General features: G+C 58.3%; 4 protein-coding genes across 7 annotated transcripts; 1 reads left to right on the forward strand and 3 right to left on the reverse strand.

Annotated features, from left to right (window-relative positions):
* Positions 1-28: 28 nt before the first annotated feature.
* NFKBID (NFKB inhibitor delta) lies at positions 29-8,480 on the reverse strand. Its single transcript, XM_038767626.1, has 13 exons — positions 8,475-8,480; positions 7,714-7,924; positions 6,367-6,467; positions 2,666-2,705; positions 2,304-2,536; positions 1,984-2,186; positions 1,694-1,799; positions 1,459-1,605; positions 1,068-1,119; positions 805-962; positions 602-718; positions 292-456; positions 29-199 (listed from the first exon to the last, which is right to left on the reverse strand). The coding sequence occupies exons 1-13, from the start codon at positions 8,478-8,480 to the stop codon at positions 149-151; spliced, it is 1,590 nt and encodes a 529-aa protein (XP_038623554.1). The 3' UTR covers positions 29-148.
* Positions 8,481-11,316: 2,836 nt separating this feature from the next.
* HCST (hematopoietic cell signal transducer) lies at positions 11,317-13,068 on the forward strand. Of its 3 annotated transcripts, XM_038766901.1 has the most exons (4): positions 11,318-11,431; positions 12,030-12,053; positions 12,593-12,736; positions 12,912-13,068. In XM_038766901.1, exons 1-4 carry the CDS (start codon positions 11,380-11,382, stop codon positions 12,950-12,952), a joined length of 261 nt encoding a protein of 86 aa, XP_038622829.1. In that variant the 5' UTR covers positions 11,318-11,379; the 3' UTR covers positions 12,953-13,068. The 3 variants fall into 3 exon arrangements, with proteins under 3 accessions (XP_038622830.1, XP_038622829.1, XP_038622828.1); XM_038766902.1 differs by lacking the exon at positions 12,030-12,053 and having other exon boundaries at positions 11,317-11,431; XM_038766900.1 differs by lacking the exons at positions 11,318-11,431; positions 12,030-12,053 and having other exon boundaries at positions 12,336-12,736.
* Positions 13,069-13,368: 300 nt separating this feature from the next.
* LOC119945751 (transmembrane immune signaling adaptor TYROBP) lies at positions 13,369-15,180 on the reverse strand. Of its 2 annotated transcripts, none has more exons than XM_038766906.1 (5): positions 15,006-15,180; positions 14,879-14,905; positions 14,630-14,779; positions 14,232-14,275; positions 13,369-13,587 (listed from the first exon to the last, which is right to left on the reverse strand). In XM_038766906.1, exons 1-5 carry the CDS (start codon positions 15,049-15,051, stop codon positions 13,528-13,530), a joined length of 327 nt encoding a protein of 108 aa, XP_038622834.1. In that variant the 5' UTR covers positions 15,052-15,180; the 3' UTR covers positions 13,369-13,527. The 2 variants fall into 2 exon arrangements, with proteins under 2 accessions (XP_038622834.1, XP_038622833.1); XM_038766905.1 differs by having other exon boundaries at positions 14,232-14,278.
* Positions 15,181-15,268: 88 nt separating this feature from the next.
* LOC119945735 (IgGFc-binding protein-like) lies at positions 15,269-22,518 on the reverse strand. The gene is made up of 5 exons (XM_038766881.1): positions 21,960-22,518; positions 21,212-21,411; positions 19,869-20,246; positions 16,101-16,342; positions 15,269-15,961 (listed from the first exon to the last, which is right to left on the reverse strand). The coding sequence occupies exons 1-5, from the start codon at positions 22,516-22,518 to the stop codon at positions 15,937-15,939; spliced, it is 1,404 nt and encodes a 467-aa protein (XP_038622809.1). The 3' UTR covers positions 15,269-15,936.
* Positions 22,519-23,117: the final 599 nt, after the last annotated feature.

The following is a 23,117-nucleotide window of genomic DNA, read 5'->3' on the forward strand; positions in this document are numbered from 1 at the left end:
GGGAGGGGAGGCGGAAGGAGAGGGCCGCTCAATTAGAATAAATTAGCACATTAAATAGCCGGCGCGGGACGGCTGTTCCAGCGCCGTGTCCTTCCACGAAGGCAACGAGTGGGACTAGAAAAAATAGTCCGGGTCTGAGGGCGACGTCCTACGAGGACACGGGGGCCGGGCCCCGGCTCCGCTTCAGCAGCTGCCGCAGCTGGGAAAGAGGACACGGCCCGTGAGGCGACGGGAGGGGGCGAGGGGACGGGGCGCGGTGCCGGGCTCGGGGGTTGGGGCGGGGGTCCTCACCGGCTCGGCCTGGGGCCCGGGCCCCAAGAGATGCGCAGCCTGCTCGTTCTCCAGGTTCCGCAGCGTTGGGTCCGCGCCGGCCGCCAACAGGCGCCGCACGATGGGCTCCCGCGGGGCCTGGGGCGGCAGGGCGGCTGCCATGTGCAGGGCCGTGTGGCCGTGGGCCTGGTGGGTGGGGGAATAGAAGGGGTGAGGAAGGAGTGAGGCAGGGGTGGGGGGCGCGCACACGCACGCCCACACGGACAGAGGGACGGATGGACGGACGGACAGACCGACAGGTGCCCATTCCCCAGCTGGCCCCGGCCCCCACCTTCATGTTGACGAAGGCGGGTGGGTCAGGCACGGGCAGGTCCAGGAGCAGCTGCACCAGCGGCAGGTTTCCCCCCTGCACGGCCAGGTGGAGGGCCGTCTTGTTGCTCTTGATCTCCTGCCGGGACCACGCGGGAGCGTGGAATTGAGGCCGGGCCCCGACTTCCAGGCTCCCAGCCCCACCCCTCCCCAAACCCCGCACACCTGGCTGGTTGAGTCAGCCCCCATCTGCAGCAATATCTGGACGCAGGTCAGCCTGTCCTGGGCCGGCGGGGGCAGGGGGCCCGGGGCCACCGCTGGTGGATCCAGCGGGCAGAGGGTGGCATTAAGGGAGAGGACGGCGGTGTGCAGCGGGGTGAGGCCTGCGTGGCGGAGGTTGGGAATGGTCATCCTCAAAAGAGATCCCTCTCCCCACTGCGCGATACCCCCCCCCACCCCTGCACGAGGCCCTTGTCCCCCCAGCTCACCCTCAAAGTCTCGGGCCTCCACGTTGACCGGCACCCCCGAGTTGCAGACGGCCTAGGGGAATGGCCATGATGAAAGGGGTGGTCGCCCAGCCCTGCTCCCAGCCCCTGGCCCCGCCCTCTTTTCTAATGGCATTTGCCAAGCGCTTACTCTGTGCCTGGCACTGAACTAAGCACCGGGGTAAATAGCAGCTAATCAGGTTGGACATGGTCCATGTCCCTCATGGGGCTCTAAGTCTCAATCCCCATTTTACAGATGAGGAAACTGAGACCCAGAGAAGTCAAGTGACTTGTTCAAGGTCACCCTGCTGACAAATGGCCGAGCCGGTACGAGACCCTAGGCCCTCTGATTCCCAGGCCCCAGCTCTAGGCTCCGGATCACACTGCTTCTCACCATGAGGATGGCGGGGAGCCCATAGGCGGCCGCCATGTGCAGGACGGAACGGCCGCGCTGGTCCGTGGCATTGGGCTCCGCTCCCAGGAGCAGCAGGTCCAGGACCACCAGCGGCTGGTTGGCGGCTGCAGCCACAAGCAGCGGGGTCTGATGGGGGCAGAGCAGTTAGAGGCCGGAGACAGACCCCTGTTTCCTCAAACGGACCCGGCCCGGCCTGCCCTGCCCGAGCCCCTACCTTGCCCTTGTGCTCCCTGATGTCCAGCTGGCCACAGCTCTGCAGAACTTCGGCCGCCGCAAACGCTAGCCAGCGTAGGCCCTGGGCCGCGAAGAGGTGCAGAAGCCTGAGAGGGATGAGGGGCCAGGTGGGCGTGAGATGCTGCTGCCCCCATCCCAGGCGGATCCCCCTTCCCACTCCCTTCCAACACTGCCCACCCCCAGGCAGGTCCTCCCTCCTACCCCCTTCCTTCCCTGGACTCCTCCATGGGGGACTCCCTCCCAATCCCTTCCGTCCCCACAGCCACTCACGTGTCCCCCTCCTCATCCTGCTGCAGGAGTCGCCGTAGCCCAAAGCCCCGCACCTCTGCGCGGGCTTGTTCCAGGCTCTGACAGCCAGGCCCAGTCCCCTGCGGTGGGGGCTGGAAGAACTGTGTGGGGCCCAGCCCAGGGGCTCCCCAGGAACTGGAGGGTGGAGTGGGGTCCAGGCAGAGGCCAGCAGAGTCAGCTGGGAGCTGTGGGGGTGGGACACAGTGAAGGCGACGGCTCTCCCACCCTGCCCCCGGCTGGTAAGGCACGCTCGTGCACGCTCCAGTGGCCACGTCCCACCCTACCCCCACGCCTGTTCTCACCTCCAGCTCCTCAGGGGGGCCCAAGAGGGGCCCGTAGCCCCCACGGTCGGGTAGAGGACCGAGTCCAGAACCGGGGCCAGAGAAGTAGGCCTGGGCAGAGCTGGAGCAGTGGTAGTGGCAGTCTGGGTACGTGGCATGGGAATCGGGGTCCCACGAAGGAAGCTGAGGGGGGCCAGGCCCCATCCCTAGACTCTCCCCGGCGGCCTCCATGGAGTCTAAGAATGGCCTGTTGCCTGGGGAAAGAGAAGAGCTGGGGAGGGGGGAGGCACAGCGTGGCCGGAAAGGACGGGGAGCTGGGGAAAGCGGGGTGGAGGGTGGGTGTGGGGTTGTGGAGGAAAGATCCAGGTCTTGCCCACACTCACCTGTTCCCGTGGCGTTTCCAGATGAAGTCGGCATCGGACCCTTTGAGGAAGGTGAATGAGAAATGAGCCAACCGATGTTCTGTGTCTGCCCACCCCCACCTCAAATTCCAGCCTCCAGCCGAGTCACACCAACACTGGTTCTAGTCCTGTCTCTCCTTCCAGGACTGGAAGGAGACTGGAAGGAGAGAGCACCTCAAGCTCTCATCCTATCCCGTCTGGACTACTGCACCAGCCTTCTCTCTGATCTCCCATCCTCGTGTCTCTCTCCACTTCAATCCATACTTCATGCTGCTGCCCGGATTATCTTTGTCCAGAAACGCTCTGGGCATATTACTCCCCTCCTCAAAAATCTCCAGTGGCTACCAATCAATCTGCGCATCAGGCAGAAACTCCTCACCCTGGACTTCAAGGCTCTCCATCACCTCACCCCCTCCTACCTCACCTCCCTTCTCTCCTTCTACTGCCCAGCCCGCAACCTCCGCTCCTCCACCGCTAATCTCCTCACTGTACCTCATTCTTGCCTGTCCCGCCGTCGACCCCCGGCCCACGTCATCCCCCGGGCCTGGAATGCCCTCCCTCTGCCCCTCCGCCAAGCTAGCTCTCTTCCTCCCTTCAAGGCCCTGCTGAGAGCTCACCTCCTCCAGGAGGCCTTCCCAGATTGAGCCCCTTCCTTCCTCTCCCCCTCGTCCCCCTCTCCATCCCCCCATCTTACCTCCTTCCCTTCCCCATAGCACCTGTATATATGTATATATGGTTGTACATATTTATTACTCTATTTATTTATTTATTTATTTATTTTATTTGTACATTTCTATCCTATTTTATTTTGTTGGTATGTTTGGTTCTGTTCTCTGTCTCCCCCTTTTAGACTGTAAGCCCACTGTTGGGTAGGGACTGTCTCTATGTGTTGCCAATTTGTACTTCCCAAGCGCTTAGTACAGTGCTCTGCACATAGTAAGTGCTCAATAAATACGATTGATTGATTGATTGATTGACTGTCTCTGTCTCCCACCCCCTAAATGTAGGAGTCCCTCAAGGTTCAGTTCTGGGGCCACTTCAATTCTCCATCTACACTCACTTCCTTGAAAAACCCATTAGCTCACCTAGCTTCAACTACCATCTCTACAAGGATGATTCTCAAATCTCACTCTCAAGTCCTGGCCTCTCTCCTTCTCCTCAGTCTCCCATTTTCTCCTGCCACATCTTTACTTGGATGTGCTGCGGACACCTCAAAGTTAACACAACCAAAGAAGAACTCCTCCCCTTCTCACCCAACCCCGACCTCCTTGCAACACCACCATCCTCTTCGCCTCACAAATCCACAACTGTGGCATTATCCTCGTCTCATCTTTCCCATTCACTCCACCTTATTCGGTCTGTCACCAAATCCCATAGGTTCTACAGCATCACCAGAATCCTCCCTTTCCTCTATGTCCAAGCTGCTACTACGCTGATCCAAGCACTTATCTTATCCTACCTTGAATACTGCATCAGTCTCCTCACTGACCTCTCTGCCTCCTATCTCTCCCCACTCCAGTCCTCACTTCGCTCTGCTGCCCGGATCATTTTTTCTTAATCGTCAGTCTGTACACATCTCTCCATACCTCAAAATCTTCCAGTGGTCGCTCATTAATCTCCACAGCAAACAGAAACTCCTTACCCTTGGCTTTAGCACACTCCATTAGCCCTCCACTTCTAGCTCACTTTTCTCCTCTCCCACTGGGACAATTCACCCCTTTAACACCCACATACTTACTGGGTCTCAAGTTCTTGTCTCTCACCATGGACCCCTTGCTCTCATCCTCCCTGTTGCCTGGAACTCCCTCCTGCTTCATATCTGACAGTTCACCATTCTCATCTTCAAAGCCCTCCAAAAATCACATCTCCTCCAGAAAGCCTACCCCGACTGGCCTCTCATTTCCCCACCCTATTCTCCCTTCCTTCTGTGTCACCCTTGCTAACACTCACCCCTCCCATGGCCCCAAAGCACTTTGTCCATATCTTTATACTCTCCCACTTTCCTTGTCTGTATTTGAATGTCTGCCTCCCCAGCTAGATTTCAGGCTTCTTGTGGGCAGCGATCATGTCTACCATGAGAAGCCGTGTGGCCTAGTGGAAAGAGCATGGGTCTTGGAATCAGAAGGCCTGGGCTCTAATAATAATAATAATAATAATAATAATGGAATTTATTAAGCACTTACTATGTGCAAAGCACTGTTCTAAGCGCTGGGGAGGTTACAAAGTGATCAGGTTGTCCCACGGGGGGGCTCACTGTCTTAATCCCCATTTTACAGATGAGGTAACTGAGGCCCAGAGAAGTGAAGTGACTTGCCCAAAGTCACACAGCTGACAATTGGAAGAGCGGGGATTTGAACCCATGACCTCTGACTCCAAAGCCCGTGCTCTTTCCACTGAGCCACGCTGCTTCTCATCCCAGCTCTGCCACCAGCCTGCTGTGTAACGTGGGGCAAGTCACTTAATGCCTCTGTGCCTCAGTTTCTTCATCGGTACTGTGGTCGCCATGGCTTTCATTCATTCATTCAATCATATTTATTGAGCACTTACTGTGCAGAGCACTGTACTAAGCGCTTGGGAAGTACAAGTTGGCACTTGTACGGCTTCTCACTGGAAGGGAGAGGACAATAACTGTAGGCTACTCAGGTGTCCAACAGCTCCTGATCCAGTTGGGAATTGTCCAGGCGTTTAGATTTAGATGGATCCCAGACTGAGCCCCCTTTTTCCTCTCCTCCTTCCCCTCCCCACAGCACTTGTATCTATATTTGTACAGATTTATTACTCTATTTTACTTGTACATATTTACTATTCTATTTATTTTGTTCGTGATGTGCATAGAGCTTTAATTATTTGTTCTGATGACTTGACACCTGTCCACATGTTTTGTTGTCTGTCTCCCCCTTCTAGAGTGTGAGCCCGTTGCTGGGCAGGGACCGTCTCTATGTGTTGCCAACTTGTACTTCCCAAGCGCTTAGTCCAGGGCTCTGCACACCGTAAGCACTCAAGAAATACGAATTTTCCTCTCCTTTTTCCTCTCCTCCTCCCCATCCCCCCCGCCTTACCTCCTTCCCCTCCCCACAGCACTTGTATATATATTTATACAGCTATATTGCTCTGTTTTACTTGTACATATTTACTATTCTATTTTGTTAATGATGTGCATATAGCTTTAATTATTTGTTCTGATGACTTGACACCTGTCCACATATTTTGTTGTCTCCTCCTTCTACAGTGTGAGCCCGTTGTTGGGTAGGGACTGTCTCTATGTGTTGCCAACTTGTACTTCCCAAGCGCTTAGTTCAGTGCTGTGCACACAGTAAGCGCTCAATAAATACGATTGAATGACTGAATGAATGGCTACCTCGTATGTTTGGAACAGTACTTGACACATAGTTAGCGCTTAATAAATACCACTACTGATCGTATTACTATTACCCACTCTACTGTACGGTAGTCTCCCGAGTACTTTATCCAGTGCTCCGCACACAGTAAACACTCAACAAAATCCCGGGATTTTGATTTCAAAATCCATCCAGGCCCAGAGCCAGGCCGGGCGACTTCCCCCCTCCCGTCCCTTCTTCTCCCGATGCCCCCCGCGACCGCTCCCACGGGAACGATGGAAAGGCGCGGCCTTTCCTGCGGTCGCGCGGCCGTGGGGGTCGCGCTCCGGGGGTCTGGGTCCTTACCGGCGTGGCCGGCTCATATTCGATTCCCATCTGCTGCCGGCGCTGCTCCAAAAGCTTCTTCACCGTGGTAGACGGACAGGGGCTCCGCTCGGCTCTGCAGTCTGCACAGAGCGCGGGATTTCAGGAGAGGGTCGGGGGGACGGAGGGAGGCCTTTGGGGGCGAGGTGGGACGCTCCGAGCCCTATTTAACTCGGGCCTGGAAGTCGGCTCCCTCCCTCCCTCCCTCCCGCGTGGAAAAAGGGTGTCAGAACCGCCCGAGGGCCCAGAGCTCAAGTAGTTATTCCGTGCCCCGCGCCCGCCTCCTTCGCTCTCCCCCCGCGCGTCCCCGTTTCCTCTGTGATGCCTCTTTCCCGGCCGTCGTGGAAACGGAAGAGCCGGGGAGGTCGGGGCGCCTCCCCCACTCCGGCCCTTCGCTCCGCCCCCCGCCTCCCGAGAGGCCCGTTTCCCGACCCCGGCGGGGAGAGGGTTAAGGCGGGGGCGGGGGGCGGGGGGAGGGAGGGAAAAGGGAGGAGGGGGGGAATCGGAAAGAAAGGACGCGCTGATGTCACCGCGCCGTCAGCCGCGCGCGGGGGAATCTTCCGACCCCGCCTTCCTCCCCTCCCCCCCCCCCCCCCGCCCCCCGGCGGCCCCGCACCAGGTGTCCGGTTCCCCGGGGGCGGGGCAGGCGGCGGCGCGTGGCCCTGCGGAATCCCCGCCCGTGGGTCTCAGCCGGGGTTTCCCTGGCCGCGGGGACTGCCCGCCCGGGGGGTCTCCTGATGGGGAGCTGGGGCAGCCCCCTCTTTCTGCCTGCAGCCCCACCCGGGGGAACCCTGACTCGGAAGACCGGCCAAGAGGCGGACCGAGACCTCAGCTCTCTGTTTTCCCTCTCCCCACCCTCTTTCACCCTTGTCGTCCCCCCCCCGCCCCAGCTTCATCCCCACACCCTCACCCCCAAACCCTCACCCCGTACTTGCCTCACCCTAAAACCCTTACCCCAAACCCTAGCCCCTTCTCAGCCTCACCCCAAACTCCCTTCCCCGGACTCCCTCCCTCCTCAGCTTCACCTCCAGATTCCCGGCCCCAGCTCACCCCCTCCTCAGCCTCACGGCCCTCGGCCCCCTCAGTCTCACCCCCAAAATCCCACCCCCCGCCTCAGCCCAAATCATCTCCATCTCCTCAGCCTCCCCCTAAATCCTCGCCCAAACCTTCTTCGCCAATATTCACTTAATCCTCATCCCCAACACTGTCCTCCCCTCTCACAACAAATGAACACACACTTGCATTCTCTCCCCCACCCCCCCATCCTCTTCCCACCGCCGTTCCGCCTTTAATGGGCTGAAATCCTCTGCCCCCCGACCCGTCACTCACTTCTGGAATTCCGACCCTCCGGCTGTAGCCCCCTCGGGGCCCCCCGGCCTCTGCGCTGCGCCAGTGTCGCTCTCTCTGTCCGGGTCCCCGCGGAGGCGACTCGAAGTCCCCCGGTCTCGGGCTCCAAAACCGGCAGGTGCTTTAAGAGTCGCTTCTCCGCGACTCCGCCCCCGACCGTCACTAGATTCCCCCCGGAGGCCCCGCCCCTATCCTATTCATCTAACGACAGCGCCATCCTACATTTCTTTTAAATGATATTTGTTAAGCCTTTCTATGTGCCAGGCACTGTTCTAAACACTGGGGTAGATACAAAGTAACCACACTGCACAGAGTCCCTGTCCCACATGGGGCTCGCAGTTTTAATTCACATTTCACAAATTATGTAATTGAGGCACAGATAAATTAAGCGATTTACCCAAGCCAGGATTAGAACCCAGGTCTTTCTGACTCCAGCCTGTACCCTGTAAATGGATCTAGCCCAGGGCCCTCAGCAATAATAATAGAGATGATGATAATAATAGTAATGATACTTTAGCCCCTACATACTTTCATGCTCACTCTTCCCCCAATCCGACGGCACCTGTGTTCACACCGTTTATATTCTGCCCCCTTTCCTATCTGTAATTTATTTTAATGTCTGTCTCCATCTTTATACTGTAAAATCCTTTTTCATGGTATTTGTTAACTGCTTACTATGTGTCTAACTGTGTTCTTAAGAGCTAGGGTAGGTACAATTTAATTAGGCCGGACATAGTCCATACCCGCATGGGGCTAATAGTCTAAGTAGGAAGGAGAACAGGTATTTAATCCCCATTTTACAGATGAGGGAACTGAGGCAAAGAGGAGTGAAGTGAGTTGCCCAAGGTCACACAGCAAGTAATTGGCCAATAGGCCATCCCGGCTCTGCCACTTGTCAGCTGTGTGACTTTGGGCAAGTCACAACTTCTCTGTGCCTCAGTTCCCTCATCTGTAAAATGGGAATGAAGACTGTGAGCCCCACGTGGGACAACCTGATTACCTTGTATCTACCCCAGCGCTTAGAACAGTGCTTTGCACATAGTAAGCGCTTAACAAATACCAACATTATTATTATTATTATTATTATTATTATTATTATGCTACTTCCCTGTCCTTGATGACAGGGACCACGACTACCGTAAAGGATAGAGCATGGGCCTGGGAGTCAGAAAGTCATGGGTGCTAATCCCAGCTCCACCACTCGCCTGCTGTGTGACCATGGGCAAGTCACTTCACTTCTCTGAGCCTCAGTTACCTCATCTGTAAAATGGAGATTGAGATGGAGATTGAGACAGTGAGCCTTATGTGGGACAGGGACAGTGTCCAATCCTATTTCCCCCCCCCCCCTGCCCAACCTCCTTCCCCTCCCCACAGCACCTGTACATATGTTTGTACAGATTTATTACTCTATTTTACTTGTACATATTTACTATTCTATTTATTTTATTTTGTTAATATGTTTTGTTTTGTTTTGTTGTCTGTCTCCCCCTTCTAGACTGTGAGCCCGCTGTTGGGTAGGGACCATCTCTATATGTTGCCAACTTGTACTTCCCAAGAGCTTAGTACAGTGCTCTGCACACAGTAAGCGCTCAATGAATACAATTGAATGAATTAATGAATTTGCTTGTCTCCACCCCAGAGCTTAGTACAGGGTTTGGCCCATTGTAAGCGCTTAACAAATACTATAATTATTATTATTATTACCAACTCTTTTATCTCACTCTCCCAAAGACTTAGTACAGTACTTTGCACACAGAAAGTGCTCAACCAATACCACTATTTGAATAATACTAATACTACAACTAACCACTGCCTCCGAGGAGTAGTGGGGTGGGGCTGGAGGCCAGTCACCGTTACTCCTGCTTTGTGAACACAGGGACTCTATCTTTCACTTCTGTTGTATACTCCCAACCACCCAGTACCCTGGCCACAGTAGACACCCAGTAGAGCATTCTGCCCATGAGCAGTACTCAGTACAACTCCCTGTCCGTAGTAGGCACCCACTATAGAGCTCTGTCCACAGCGGGTTATAATAATAATTGTGGTATTTTCTAAACACTTACTATGTGCCAGGAACTGTTCTAAGCACTGGGATATATACAAGGTAATTAGGTGACATATAATCCTTGTCTCAGATGGGGCTCACAGTTTTAATCCCCCACAGAGAAGTGAAGTGACTTGCCCAAGTTCATACAGCAGACATGTGGTAGAGCTGGGATTAGAACCCATGTCCTTTGACTCCCAGGCCTGTGCTCTTTCCACTAGGCCATACTTCTTCTCTGCTCAGTACAGCACTCTGTCCATAGTTGGGGCCCAGTTCTGCATTACCTTTGACCTTAGATTTGCACCCTTTATTCACCCCTTCCCCGGCTTCAAAATATTTATGTACATATCAATCATTTATTTGTGTTAATATCTGCCTGCCTTCCCATCCAGACTGTGAACTTGTTGTTGGCAGGAAACATAGCTACCAACATGGCCTAATGAATACAGCCTGAGCCTAGGCCTCAGAAGGACCTGGGTTTTAATTCCAGCTCTGCCACTTGTCCATTGTTTGACCTTGGGCAAATCACATCACTTCCCTCATCAGAGAAGCAACATGGCTTAGTGGAAAGAGTCTGAGAACGTGGGTTCTAATCCCAGCTCCGCCACTTGCCTGCTGTATGACTGTGGGCAAGCCACTTAACTTATCTGTGCCTCAGTTACCTCATCTGTAATATGGGGATTAAGACTGTAAGCCCCATGTGGGACAACCTGATTACCTTGTATCTACCCCAGCACTTAGAAGAGTCCTTGGCACATAGTAAGCGCTTAACAAATATCATCATCATCATCATCAGTAAAATAGGGATTAAGTCTGTGGGCCCCGAGTGGGGCGGAGGCTGTGTCCAACCCGATTAACTTGTCTCTATCACAATGCTTAGTACAGTGCCTGACACATAGTAAGTGCTTAACAAATACCACAAAAAACCTGCCATAGTGTCTTCTCCCAAGTTTGTAGTACAGTACTTTGAGCACAGTAAGAGCTCAGTAAATACAATTGATTGATTGATTGATTGACTGTCCGGAGTAGGAGCCCAGCGTAGCCCTCTGCCCACAGGAGGTGCTCAGTACAGTGCTTGGGCCACAGTAGGAGCTCAGTATAGCATTCTGCCTCTAGTAGGCACCTAGGCCAGCACTCTACCCACAATACTCTGCACTGTACTCTCCCAAATACTAAGTACAGTGCTCTCCACACAGTAAATGCTCAATAAATATGATTGATTGGCTGATTGACTGTCCATAGTAAGGTCCCAGTGCAGCACTCTGCCCAGAGTAAGCAGGTAGGCCAGCACTGTGCCCACAGCAGGCCCCCAATACAACACCCTGCCCATAGTAGGTACCCAGCACAGCGCTCTGCTCAGGGCATACGTCTAATAAATAGTGATGAGAGGGACAGTGAGAAGGCTGAGGGGCGGAGGCCGGAGCCAGGGCTGGGGGCAGGACGCCCAGGTCCCAGGAGGGGCGGGGCGGGGCGGTGGCTTTACCAGGCAGGAAATCTGTACTCTCGATTCCGTCCTCCGCCGCGGCCCCCTCCCTGGGGCCCCTCTTCTCCTCCGCAGCCCCCCGGCTCCCGGGCCCCCGACCCCCGGCCCCAGCCGGCCCGCCATGGCCGGGACCAGCTTCACCGGGCCCGCACTGCTGCTCGGACTCCTCGCAGGTGACCGGGTTCTGGAGGCTTCGGGCGCCGGGAGTCCAGCGGGCAAGGGGGCTCAGGCATGGGGAGGTGGGTGGGGACGGAGCCGGGGACAAGCGTGCGGGGGAGCGGCGGGGCCGGGGACTGGAAGCCCGGAGGCCCAGGTGGGGAGGCAGAAGGCGGGAGGGTGGGGTGTGGGGCACTGTGAGGACTGAATTCTCCGGGTTGAGCAACATCCGTGTCAACCGGGCCCTGCTCCGGCCTCCTCCCCACATCCGCCCGCGGCCCCTTTCCTTTTTCAGAACAGACACACACACACACACACACACACACACACACACACACAGAGACCCACAGAGACTAGGGGAGACACAGAGACAGAGACCAACAGAGAGCCAGAGAGATCGACGGACGGAAAGGCCAGAAACCCAGAAAGCGCGCGCTCCCAAGGCCCCAGCCCCTTCCCCTGTCTCTCCCTTAGCCTGCCCCTGAGCGCGGCGTCCTTTATCTCCGCCTGTCTGCCTCTCCCCCTCCCCCGGGCCCGTGACTTTGCTTGGAGGGCTGGGGGTGGGCCCCCTCGCGGCCCCGCCCCCTCACGGCCCGCCCCTTCTCTCGTCCCCAGCGGCGACGGCTCAGACCTCGGGAGGTAAGGACCACTGGGTCGCCCCCTCCCCACCCAGCTTACCCTCTGACTCACGGCGGGCGCGGGGGCGGCCCGTGAGTCAGGGCTCGGTGACTCACCCTGAGGGAGGGGGGCGCAGTCACTGCTCTGGGGGTCCCCGGGGGCGAGAGGGAGGTAGGGGGGAGCCCCAGGGAGCGACGACACTCCCCACCCCGAGGTCCGCGCCCCCCGCTCGAGGCTGTGAATGTGGAGGGAGGGGAGGGGTGAGTGTGTGTGTTTAGCCGAATGCGCGGCCGTGGATGGGACTCTCTCCTTGCGTGCACGTGCGGCCGTATGGGGGCAACTGAGTGTGGGCCCCTACATGCGATTGTGTGTGTCCCTGTGTGATTCTTCTTCCGGTGCCTGCGCATGGGACCCTGACGGGCTGAATAACTGCGAATATCCGCAGCCCTTGGTCTCCCTGGTGGCTGGTATTTGCCTCGAGTCCCATGTCGTTCCTGGCCTCGCTCTCCCTCTCATTCCCTCTGCCTCTCTCTCTATCTCTCTATCTGTCTCTTCCCTAGGCCTCTGCAGCCTCTGTTCTCCTCTCGATCTCCCGCTAATGATCGGCCTCGTGCTCGGGGACGCGCTGGTCACCTTGGTCATCGTGGTCTCCGTTTACTTTTGCACCCGGAGGGCAGGCGGGAGCAGCGGGGACGCGCTCCCTGGTGAGGGCGGGGAGGAGCGGCCCGAGGCCTGCCCAGGGAGACCGGGGAGTGCTCGGGGACAGGAACGGGCAGGGCGGGAAAAGGCCCCGGGAGGAAAAGGGTGAGGAGGAGGGCGGAAGGTGCGAGTCCGGATCCGGCCCCGGGGACCACACTGACCGCTGTCTTCTCCCCGCAGAGGACACCAAAGTCTATATGAACATGCCGGGACGGGGCTGACGGGCTCAATCAGCGGGCCGAGGGCCGACGCCCGCCGGAAACGGTCCTCCCTGGAGTGACAATCTTCTACCCTGCTGCTCTCCGGGTCTGTGTCATAAAACCCCTTGCGGCCTCGGCTTCGGCTCCGAAATTTATTCAATGGGTTGCCCGCCGCCGGGAGGAGAGAAAGGAGGAGGGAGGATCCAAAGGGCAGGGAACTGGGGATGGGAGGCGAGCGGGCCACAGGCTGGAAATCCCTGCGGAGGACCGTGAGCCGGGGATCAAAGAAAAGCCTCCCCTCCCCAACCCTGAGGGTTCCTGGGCTCCGCCCCGCCCCGCTCCCCCCCGCACCCAGGCCTTCCAGCTCCCATCAGGAGTCTCTGCCTCGCTCCTCCTGCCTCCCGGATCCAGCCTCCGGGCCTCGCATGGACATGCCATTGTTTTAATTCATTTATTGGGGTGCGGGAGCTAGTGGCGACTAGTGGGACACTGGAGGTTCGAAGGTCGTGCGGGCAGGAGTCCATCTGCGGGTCCGGGCGGTTGGTGAGGATTTCTGACGGATCCCGGCCTCTCCTCGAGGGGCGTGGGGGCCGGGGTCAGTAGCGCCGTTGCGTGTTGAGGTCGCTGTAGATGTCAGTTCTCGGGCCCTGCAGCTCCTGAAGAAAACCGGTGAACGTTGGAGAAGGGCTGTGAGCGGGAGGCGGGGGGAAGACAGGGTGCAGGTCGAGGGTGCAGGAATGGGGTCCTGCGGGGTTGGGGGAACGCAACATAGGGATGGGGCACTGGTGGGGGGAAGCTCAGAGTGCGGGCAGAGGTTACGGCGGAGGGGACGCCGGGGTGTAGTCATGGGGTGCTGAAGAGGGGCCAGAGCATAGAGCAGGGAAGGCTAGGGTATAGGGCTGGGGAGCCGGGGTGCAGGAATGGGACTCGGGAGAAGGGGGGGAGGACAGTGCAAGGTGGGGCTGCGGGGGGAAGCTGGGGTGTAAGATGGGGCGCTGGGGGGGGGGGGCGAAGGCAGTGCAAAGCGGGGCTAAGGCGGGGAGGCGAAGCTATGGGGAGAAGTCAAGATGCGGAATAGGCCGCTGAGAGGGAGGAAGGCAGCACAAGGAGGGGCTGCGGCGGGGTGGCGCGGCTGCTGGGAGGCCAGAATGCAGGGCTGGGCTGCGTGATGGAAGGTGAGGGGGGTAGCCGTGCTGAGGGTCTGGGGCTCGGAGGTGGGGGGTAGCCGGGCTGCAGGTCTGGCCACTGAGGTGTAGGGGGCCGGGGTGCAGGGACGGGGAGCACGGCGTGGGAACTTGACCTGATAGTGCGACTCGGGCTCTGTGGTCCGCTGTTTCCGTGAAACTGCTGGCGGTTTGAGGGGGCCCATTGCCGAGCGTAGACGAGAGACAATTAGTTAAGGTCCCGGCCTCCCCAGACCCAGGGATCCGGGCCCCGGCCTTGCATTCCCTTAGCCTCGGGCCTAGCTCGCCCCAGCCCCGCTAACTCTTCCTGCATCTGATCCCCCTGATCAGGGACCCCCGCCCCCCACCTCCCGTGCCCCGATCCTCCTCTCTCTCCCCTCCACCCACTTTCTCGCGGACTCAGGATCGCGGTTCCCTCCGCCCAGGTCCGACGCCCCGACCCGGGCTATGACCCCGGGCTTTGACCTGGGATATGACCGAGGCTGTGACCCCCGGCTGTGACCCCGGCTCTCACCATCTGCGGCTGCTCCGGCAGCCCCCCGGGTCAGGGGTACCATTCTGGCCAGGTAATACACAGCCAGGGCAATGAGCAGCGTCAGGGCGAGGTCTCCCAGAATGATCCCGGCCAGGATCCCCGGGCTCACCGGGTAACACCCGCTGCAGTCTGGGGGTGGATGGAGGAGGAGACGGGTCAGGGCTGTGAGGGAGAAGGCTCTCGCCCCGGGGGTGTCCGGCTGGGGTGGAGTGAGGCTCCTTAACTCACCTTTCTGAGACTGTGCTTGGACGTTTCCTGGAAGGACAGGCAGGGTGGGGTGGGGTGAAGTTAGATGCCGCCTGCGGATCCGGTGGGGGCCGAAGCAGGGGCGGGGGCCGGGGGACGCGGGCCTTACCGAGCAGAACCAGGAGCAGGCCTAAGAGGGGAGATCCGGGCTTCATCCCGGGGCCGTGGGGACGCGGGGCCGTGTGATGTCGGGAGTCCCAAGGCGACCAGGAAGTGTGCGAAAGAGGAAGAGCGGAAGGTCGGACGAACTGACAGAGGCGTTACGCCATAGCAGGGGGAGGGGGATCCTTCAGGATTTCAGGGGGTCCGGCGACCTGCCGTCCCCGGCCTTCCCCTCCTGCAGCTCCTCCCCCCTACCAGGACTGGCTCTCGCCCAGACTCAGGGGTCCCGGCCTCCTCCCCCCGTCCCTCGCCCTGGAACCCTCAGGCCCGGCCGCCGGCCCCACCCTGTTCTGTCCAGGATGTGGTCTGGGGCCCGAAGCTCAGCGCCCGCCGAGTGCCCCGTATTGAGATGGGTTCCCGGGGACCCCGCCAGCGCCCTCGGCCCGTCGCGGGCCCAGGCCAGCCATCCCCCTGCCGCGGGGAGAGAAGGGGCAGCACTCGGCTTCGGTGGGCGGGTGGAGGGGATCAAAGGGGCAATCTAGGATGAAGCCCCTCCCGCCCAGCTCCCTCTGCGATGTGCTATGCGATGCGGGCAGCGGCCAGACTGGAGGTGGGGCGGGGTGTGGGCCGGGCTGCCTAGAGGAAGCTGCAGTGGGAGCGAGGTGGACACGAAGGCGCCCACGTTCCTACAGAAAAGGGAAGTGGCAGAAGGACAGAGGGAAGGGAAGTGGCACAAGGGGAGAAGCGGGGCAGGGGGATTCGAGGCTCCCAACTCCAATAAAGACTGCGCCAGACATCCACCGGCTTGCACGTTTATTGCGCTGGGGGAGGGGATGTTGCAGTCGGGTTGGGTCACGGCTGGGGGAGGAATCGCCTCGTGAGGGAAGGGGTGGCGTGTCTGGCGGCGGCGGCGACTCTTCGGTGCCAGGCCCTGCACCTTAGGACTTCCAGAGAGAAATCGAGCTATGGAGGCAAAATGGAAGGGAGTGTGAAGGCGGGCTTGGAGGGAGGGGATGGGGAATGGGATGGGTGGAGATAGCTAGAGGAGAGGACGCTCCCCCACCCCCCTCCGCTGGTCTTGGCCCCTGAATTCCAGTCTCACCAAATCTGCAGGTCCTTGGCCGACCACATGCTCAGCGTGGGGGTCTCGGCCATGTTTTCTCCGCACAGGCCGCAGAGGGAACCGCTGGCGCTCAGTGGGACGGACACTTCCATCTCCAGCGCCTCCCCGAGCTGCACGCGGACGCCCCCGGCCTGGCGCAGCACGAAGGCCCCTTCGGGGGCGAGGCTCAGGGACACAGACGGGGACACCCAGGTCGGGGGCGTCACTTCCAGGCCGTTGACCTGGGGGCGGGGCGGGACCGGGGGTCGGTTCCTGCAAGCTCCCCGTTCCCGGCTCGTGCCCCGCAGCCCGCAGCCCGCAGCCCGGAGCGGGATCCGCGCCTCCTCGCCCACTCGGCTGGGGCGGGACGGAGGGCGGGGAGAGAGGAGGTGCAGCCTGGCTGTGAGAGGTCAGGACCTAGGCCTCACCAGCTCTAGCCTTCTGCCCCACGCACAGGGACAGTCAGTTCTTTACTCTGATCTCTCGAATCCTAAATAGGGCCGAGGCTGGCTGTGGTTAGATGATGCGTCTTCATTCTGTCACACTTGCCCAAGCGCTCCGTTCACTACATTGCACTGGGAGGCATTCAGCAACTACTACTATTACTACTTCTACTACCACTGCCACCAATACCATTGCTACTTCCACTACTAGTACTGCTACTAGTACTGCTACTACTACTACTACCACAGCCACCACTAATACTGCTACTGCTACTGTTAGTATTTCAACTATTACCACTACTATTACTACTCATGGATCCCCTATCCTAAAAAATAATTCCCTTGACCCGATGACTCCCTTTAATTATCACCCCATCTCCCTGATATCATTGCTCTCCAAACTCCTTGAGCCAGTTGTCTATACTGGCTTAGTGAAGGCTCATCTACTCCAGGAAGCCTTCCTTGACTAACCCCCACTTTCCTCTCCTGCCATTCCCTTCTACGTCACCCTAAACGGCTCCCTTTGTTCTTCCCGACTTCCAGGCCCACAGCACTTATGTACATATCTAGAATTTATTCATATTAATATCTGTCTCCCCCCCCTCTAGACTGTAAACTCGGTGTGGGCAGGGAATGTATCTGTTTACTGTTGTATTGTACTCTCCCGAGGGCTCTGCACATAGTAAGCACTCAATAAATATGATTGAATGAATGAATGAATGGGGCAAGCAACCATTTACTTGAAGGAGGCAACCCTTTACTTGAGGGAGATGTCTTTTCAGCGTGGCTTAGTGGAAAGAGCACGGGCTTGGGAGTCAGAGATAGTGGGTTCTAATCCCAGCTCTGCCACTTATCAGCTGTGTGACTTTGGGGAAGTCACTTCATGTCTCTGTGCCTCAGTTACCTCATCTGTAAAATGGGGATTAAAACTGTAAGCCCCACGTGGGACAACTTGATTATCTTGTATCTACCCCAGGGCTTAGAACAGTGTTTGGCACATAGTAAGCACTTAACAAATACTTAACACTTAAATAACTTAACACTTAACACTTAACACTTAGCACTTAACAAATACCATTATTATTATTACTATTATTATTATTCTCATCTGCCTTAGATACTGTCCACCACCCCATTCTCCTGGAAATATTATCCAAACTTGCCTTCACTGGAACTGTCCTCTCCTTGTTCTCCTATTTCTCTGGTCACTCCTTTTCAGTCTCTATCTCCAGTTCTTCCTCTGCCTCCCACCCTCTAACTGTGTAAGTCCTTCCAAGCTCGGTTCTGGATCCCTTTCTATTCTCCACTACACCCACTCCCTTGGAGTACTCACTGACTCCCATAGCTTCAACTACCACTTGTATGTGGTTGATTCTCAAATCTTCATCTCCAGTCCTGATCTCTCTCCTTCTCTGCAGTCTCGTATTTCCTCCTGCCTTCAGAACATCTGAACTTGGATGTCCCGCTGACACCTCAACCCTAACATGTTCAAAACAGAACCCATCTTCCCACCCAAACCCTGACCTCCCCTTAACTTTCCCATCATAGGAGACAGCACCACCATCCTCCCTGTTTCCCAAGCCCCTTAACCTTAGGGTTATCCTCGAATCTGCAAACAATAAGTGCTCAATAAATACGATTGAATGAATGACTCATCTCCCTTATTCAACCCATATGTTCAATCTGTCACCAAATCTTTTGGTTCAACCTTTGGAACATCGCTAAATCCGTTCTTTCCTCTCCATCCAAACTGCTACCACATTAATCCAAGCACTGCTCCTATCCTGCCTTTATTACTGCATCGGCCTCCTTGCTGACCTGCCTGCCTCTCCCCATTCCAGTTCTTACTTGACTATGCTGCCCAGGTCATTTTTCTACAAAAACGTTCAGTCCATGTTTCCCCAGTCCTCAAGAACCTCCAGTGGTTGCCCATCCACGTCCACACCAAACTGAAACTCCTTTAATCAGCTTTAAAGCACTCAATCGCCTTGTCCCATCCTTCTTTACCTCCTTGACTTGCTACTGCAATTGACCCCGCACACTTGACTCCTCTAATGCCGACCCAGTGTGCTTCGATCTCGTCTATCTCGCCACTGACCTGTTGCCCACATCCTGTCTCTGGCCTCTGGCCCTCCATCTTCATATCTGACAGACGATTACTCTCCCCACCTTCAAAGCCTTTTTTAAAAGCACATCTCCCCAACTAAGTCCTCATTTCCACTTTTTCTACCCCCTTCTGTGTCACCCTAGCAGTTGAATTTGCACCCTCTATTCACCCCTCCTTCAGTTCATAATTTATATATATATATATATATATATATGTATATATATATGTTGCTCCCCGTGGTTTCGGGGGCAACGCTCGGGTTCTTACCCTCTCCGGGTCTTCGGACGTCTCCGGACGCGGCCCGCGCGTTCATACCAGGAAGAGTCAGCCAGAGGTTCAAAGCTTGGTTGCCGTTTATTTGCTATCAGCGGTTACATGGTTGAAAGAGAGAGAGAGCGAGAGAGAGAGAAAGAGAGAGAGAGAGAGGGAGAGAGCGCGCGCATGCGTGCCCCCCCTTTGTCTTGTTCGTCTCTTATACCCCCCATTGCCCGGGGGCAGGGTTTTCTCGGGGGATGGCGTATCGAGGCTTTGACCGCCCTCCAGCCACTAGCCTAACAACAGCTCTGTCCAGTCACGAAGGGTTTGCTCGGGCTCGCCCCCAGCCACCCATTGCCAACCATCGCTGGCTGCGGATATGGCCTTGAGGTTGCCTCCGAGCCTTGCAGGTGCAAGCTTGTTTTTCTTGCCCTGGTCTCTTTATCTCCTGTTGTTGAGTCTGTTTGGCCTTGAGCCGTTGGGTACGGTTTGTGTGCACATACTGCCTGTCTCATCGCCTTCCCCCGCTCCCTACGTATATATATATATATATATATATGAATGTCTCTCTCCCCCTTTAGACTGTTAAACTCGTTCTGGGCAGGGAATGTCTCTACCATCTCTCGCAAGCGCTTAATACAGTGCTCTGCCCATGGTAAGCACTCAATAAGTGCAATTGACATCTTCTGCTATTATTGCTACCACTACGGCTTCTACTGCTTCTACTACTACCACCACCAATACTACTACTACTACTACCATTACTTCTACCACTACTATTATTGCTACTACTGTTTTCGTTGCTACTGCCACTTCTGCTACTCCTACTGTGACTATGCGGCCCCAGAAGGAGGGCAGAAGGGGGGGGCCCTGAAGAGTAGGAGAGGCAAGTACTCCTGGGTCGAGGAGGAGTTGGGCAGAGGGAAGGGGACGCCTATTTGGAGGGGACGGGGAGGGTCTCACCAAGATGCCCCGTCCGTGATGCATCACCACTAAGCCTTCAGGCACGAATACATAGGCGATGAGCGAGGGGATCACTTCCCTCTCGCAGCGCTTGACCTCGCTGACCACGCGAAACCAGGCCGTGGCGTTGCCATGGCAGCGGGCGGCCAGCTGGAAGGTACCAGAGGGCAGAGCCACTTGGGCGCCGGTGAACGTCGTCAGCTGCCTCCCCCGCTGCCCCACGGCGCACGAGGCCTCGGGGACCAGGCAGCCGCGGGCTCCGGCCCTCAGACCGCACAGCGTCCTGGGCTCACAGTGGTGCTGCTCACACTGTAGGTCGGAGTCCTTGGCACAGCGACAGTGCTCCGTGCAGTCACCGTTCATGATCTCTTCCCCGACCTGCGGACACACGCGCGCTGAGCGGCCGGAACCATCGCGGGGTGGGGCGGGCCGGGGATGGGAGTGCAGGAGGAGGGAATGGTCACCAAAGAGGGTCACTGGAGAACATGGGAGTGGGGCAGGGATGGTCACTGGACAGCTTGGAGAGGATCACTGGGAAAGCATGGGGGAGAGGATCATTGGGAGAGTGAGGATAGACAGTGGAGAGGGTCACTGGAGAAGCTGGGGGACAGAGATGGTCACCAGGAAGGTGGGGAACCCTAGCTAGAAGAGGGAGGGGATGGTCACTGAGGAGTGGGATGGTCATCGAGGAGGGTCACTGGAGGAGCGAAGTTGGGGGCAGGGATGGTCATCGGGCAAGGCCACTGTCAGGGCTGCATTAACTGACGTTGGAGCGGCCTTAACGTCACCATCGATGACGTCATAACAGACCCACCAGCTGAGTGGCAGGGGTGAAGAGGAGCAGTGGGAGGGGCCTGGAGCCCTCCTGCTTGTTTCGAGGGGATGAGCTAGGATCGAGGAGAAGGGAAGGGGGGAGCAGGAGCCCGGAGCCAGGCGCCCCCCAACCCCGATAAGAGGCTTTCCTGGTGCGCCTTTTCCTCCTGGCTCCCTCTCCAAGCTTCCCCCGTGGTTTACTCTTCCGAAAACGGTTGGGGGAGAAGGGGTGCCGGGGAGCCCCTTTCGTGCCAGTAACAACCCGAAGCAAGGCACCCCGACAAGTAAACATACACGCGGCTCGCACACAAGCGTCACCTCTTACACAGTTCAAACACCTCGTACACGCTCCTTCTTCCTAGTCTCCGTCAATTTAACAACCTCTCCTAACACGAATACGCAAGACCTCTTCCGGTGAGGAAGGGCCTGGGGTCGGGGGGCGGGGGAGTGTCAGTCCTTAGGGGAGAGGGGAGGGCCTGGCCACCGGGGGACTGGGGACAGGCCCTGAGGGGTCGTGGTCCCGGAGGTACCTGGAGGTAGCGGCCCTGGTGGATGCAACCACAGGCGGTGGAGGGCACGCAGTTTCCGGCCTCGGCCAGGGTCCCCGCGGGACACTCGCAGCCTTCGAAGCACTCTATCGGGATCCCAGCTGGGAAGACGCCCGAGGCGCACAAGGTCTGCTGGGGCCGCAAGCAGGAGGTGGACAGTGTCCCCGGGGAGCAGCTCAGAGCTGGGGGAGGGCAGGGAACGGTAGTGAACGGAGAGCGGCCCAGGAAAAATGGCCCCACTGCAAGCTCACGGAGGACGGGCGCGGGGAGGTGGACTTCCCGTCGTCGGTGAGTCCGTGTGTGTCTGCCCATCTCGACTTAGTTGTGTCCTTCAGTGTGTGAGTGTGTGTGTGTGTTTGTGTCTGTCTCAAAGATTTTGTGTTATGCCTCCGTGCGTGTCCTTGGTGCCCATTTGTCAGTGTGTCCACCTCGGTGTGCTGTGCGTGTATCCCCTTCAGGATCCTTTTGCGGTATCCGCATTTCGGTCGAGAAGGGGCAGGCCTGAGCCCCCCCGTTCCCTCACCCCAGCCCTCCCCACCCCGGTCCGCAAGGCTGGAGGGCAGACAGGCTTGGGGTATCGCAGGTTCCCGTTTCCGATCCTCGCCGCGCCGCCCCCGCCCTCCCCAAGGCGACTCTCTCTCGCGCACGGGACGCCTCCGGGTCGACTCTGGCGGGAGTCGGGGGCCCGGCGCCCCCCGCCCACCTCCCTCCCAAGCGGGGGAGCGCTCACGGCAGAGGCTGCTGTTCCTCCAAGGCCCGAGCGGGGCTCCCTCCCCCCGGCAGGCGACGGCGTAGGCGTGGAGGCCTCTGCAGAGCGAGCTGGGGTGGCCGGCCGTGGCGCACAGCTCCTCCGCGCAGCGCTGCACGAACTGGGCCGGGGCCACGTGGTGGTGGCAGGCCGCGAAGGGCCCGTCCGGTCGCTCCAGGAGCCCGCAGGCCCGGGGCCCGTCAAACGCCGCGCCGGTTCCGGCGGGCCTGGGCGGGCAGGGCCGGCAACGCGCGCCACAGTAGCTCTGGTACCCGGCCTCGGGCCGCGCCCACGCCTCCGTGAAGGGCTTCGGGTCCTTGGCCTGCTGGCCGCCGGGCAGCAGCAGATCGTCCCCCGGGTCCTCGTTGAAGTTGCCGCAGAGGCCGCAGACCCGGCCGCGATAGGCGCCCGACAGCCGCAGCAGGATGAAGCCGTCAGCGTCGGTCAGCTCCCCGACGCCCTTCCATTTTAGCGTCGCCGTTCCGCCCACCTGGCTGACCAGCACTCGGGCCTCCGCCAGTTCCAGCGGCAGCGGAACCATCTCGCCGTCCACCTGCGGGCGAGCGGGACTCGGATCAGGAGGCGGGGCCAGGCAAGAGGGGAGAACGGGGGAGGAGTGGGGGGTCGGGGACCAGGGAAGGGGGAAGGGGGGGACGCCAGTGAGGACCAGGGGGCTGGTGGGGAGAGGGAACCTGGGAGGGTGGGGAAATAGGGGGTGGGTAGGGAAAGGGAACCCGGGAGGTCGGTAGGGAGAGAGGACATGGGAGGACTGGGGAAGAGGGTGCCTGGGTGGAACCCGGACCAGGAGGCCTGGGGAGAGCTTTTCCTCACCTCCACCAGCCAGGGGGTCTTGTGGCGGAGGGTGAGCGAGACTCCAGCTACCGTGATCACCAGAGCTCCGGGGTCCCCCGTCTTCCCCTTCAGCAAGACGATGGAAAAAGGCTCGGGGCCGGGGGAGCAGGTGCGGGCCAGAGTGTAGCCACACGCCCCCCACGCCGAGAAGGATAGGCCGTCGAAGGACACGATGCGCGAGGCAAAGGTGACCATGCAGCGCCCGCTGTGGTCCGGCGCGTGGCAGGTCCAGGCGCCCTGTTGAAGCTGGCACTTCTCGTTGGCCTCGCACGCCCACGGCTCGCAAAC

This window comes from Tachyglossus aculeatus, chromosome 26 (genome assembly GCF_015852505.1).
Source record: "Tachyglossus aculeatus isolate mTacAcu1 chromosome 26, mTacAcu1.pri, whole genome shotgun sequence".
NCBI lineage: Eukaryota > Metazoa > Chordata > Mammalia > Monotremata > Tachyglossidae > Tachyglossus > Tachyglossus aculeatus.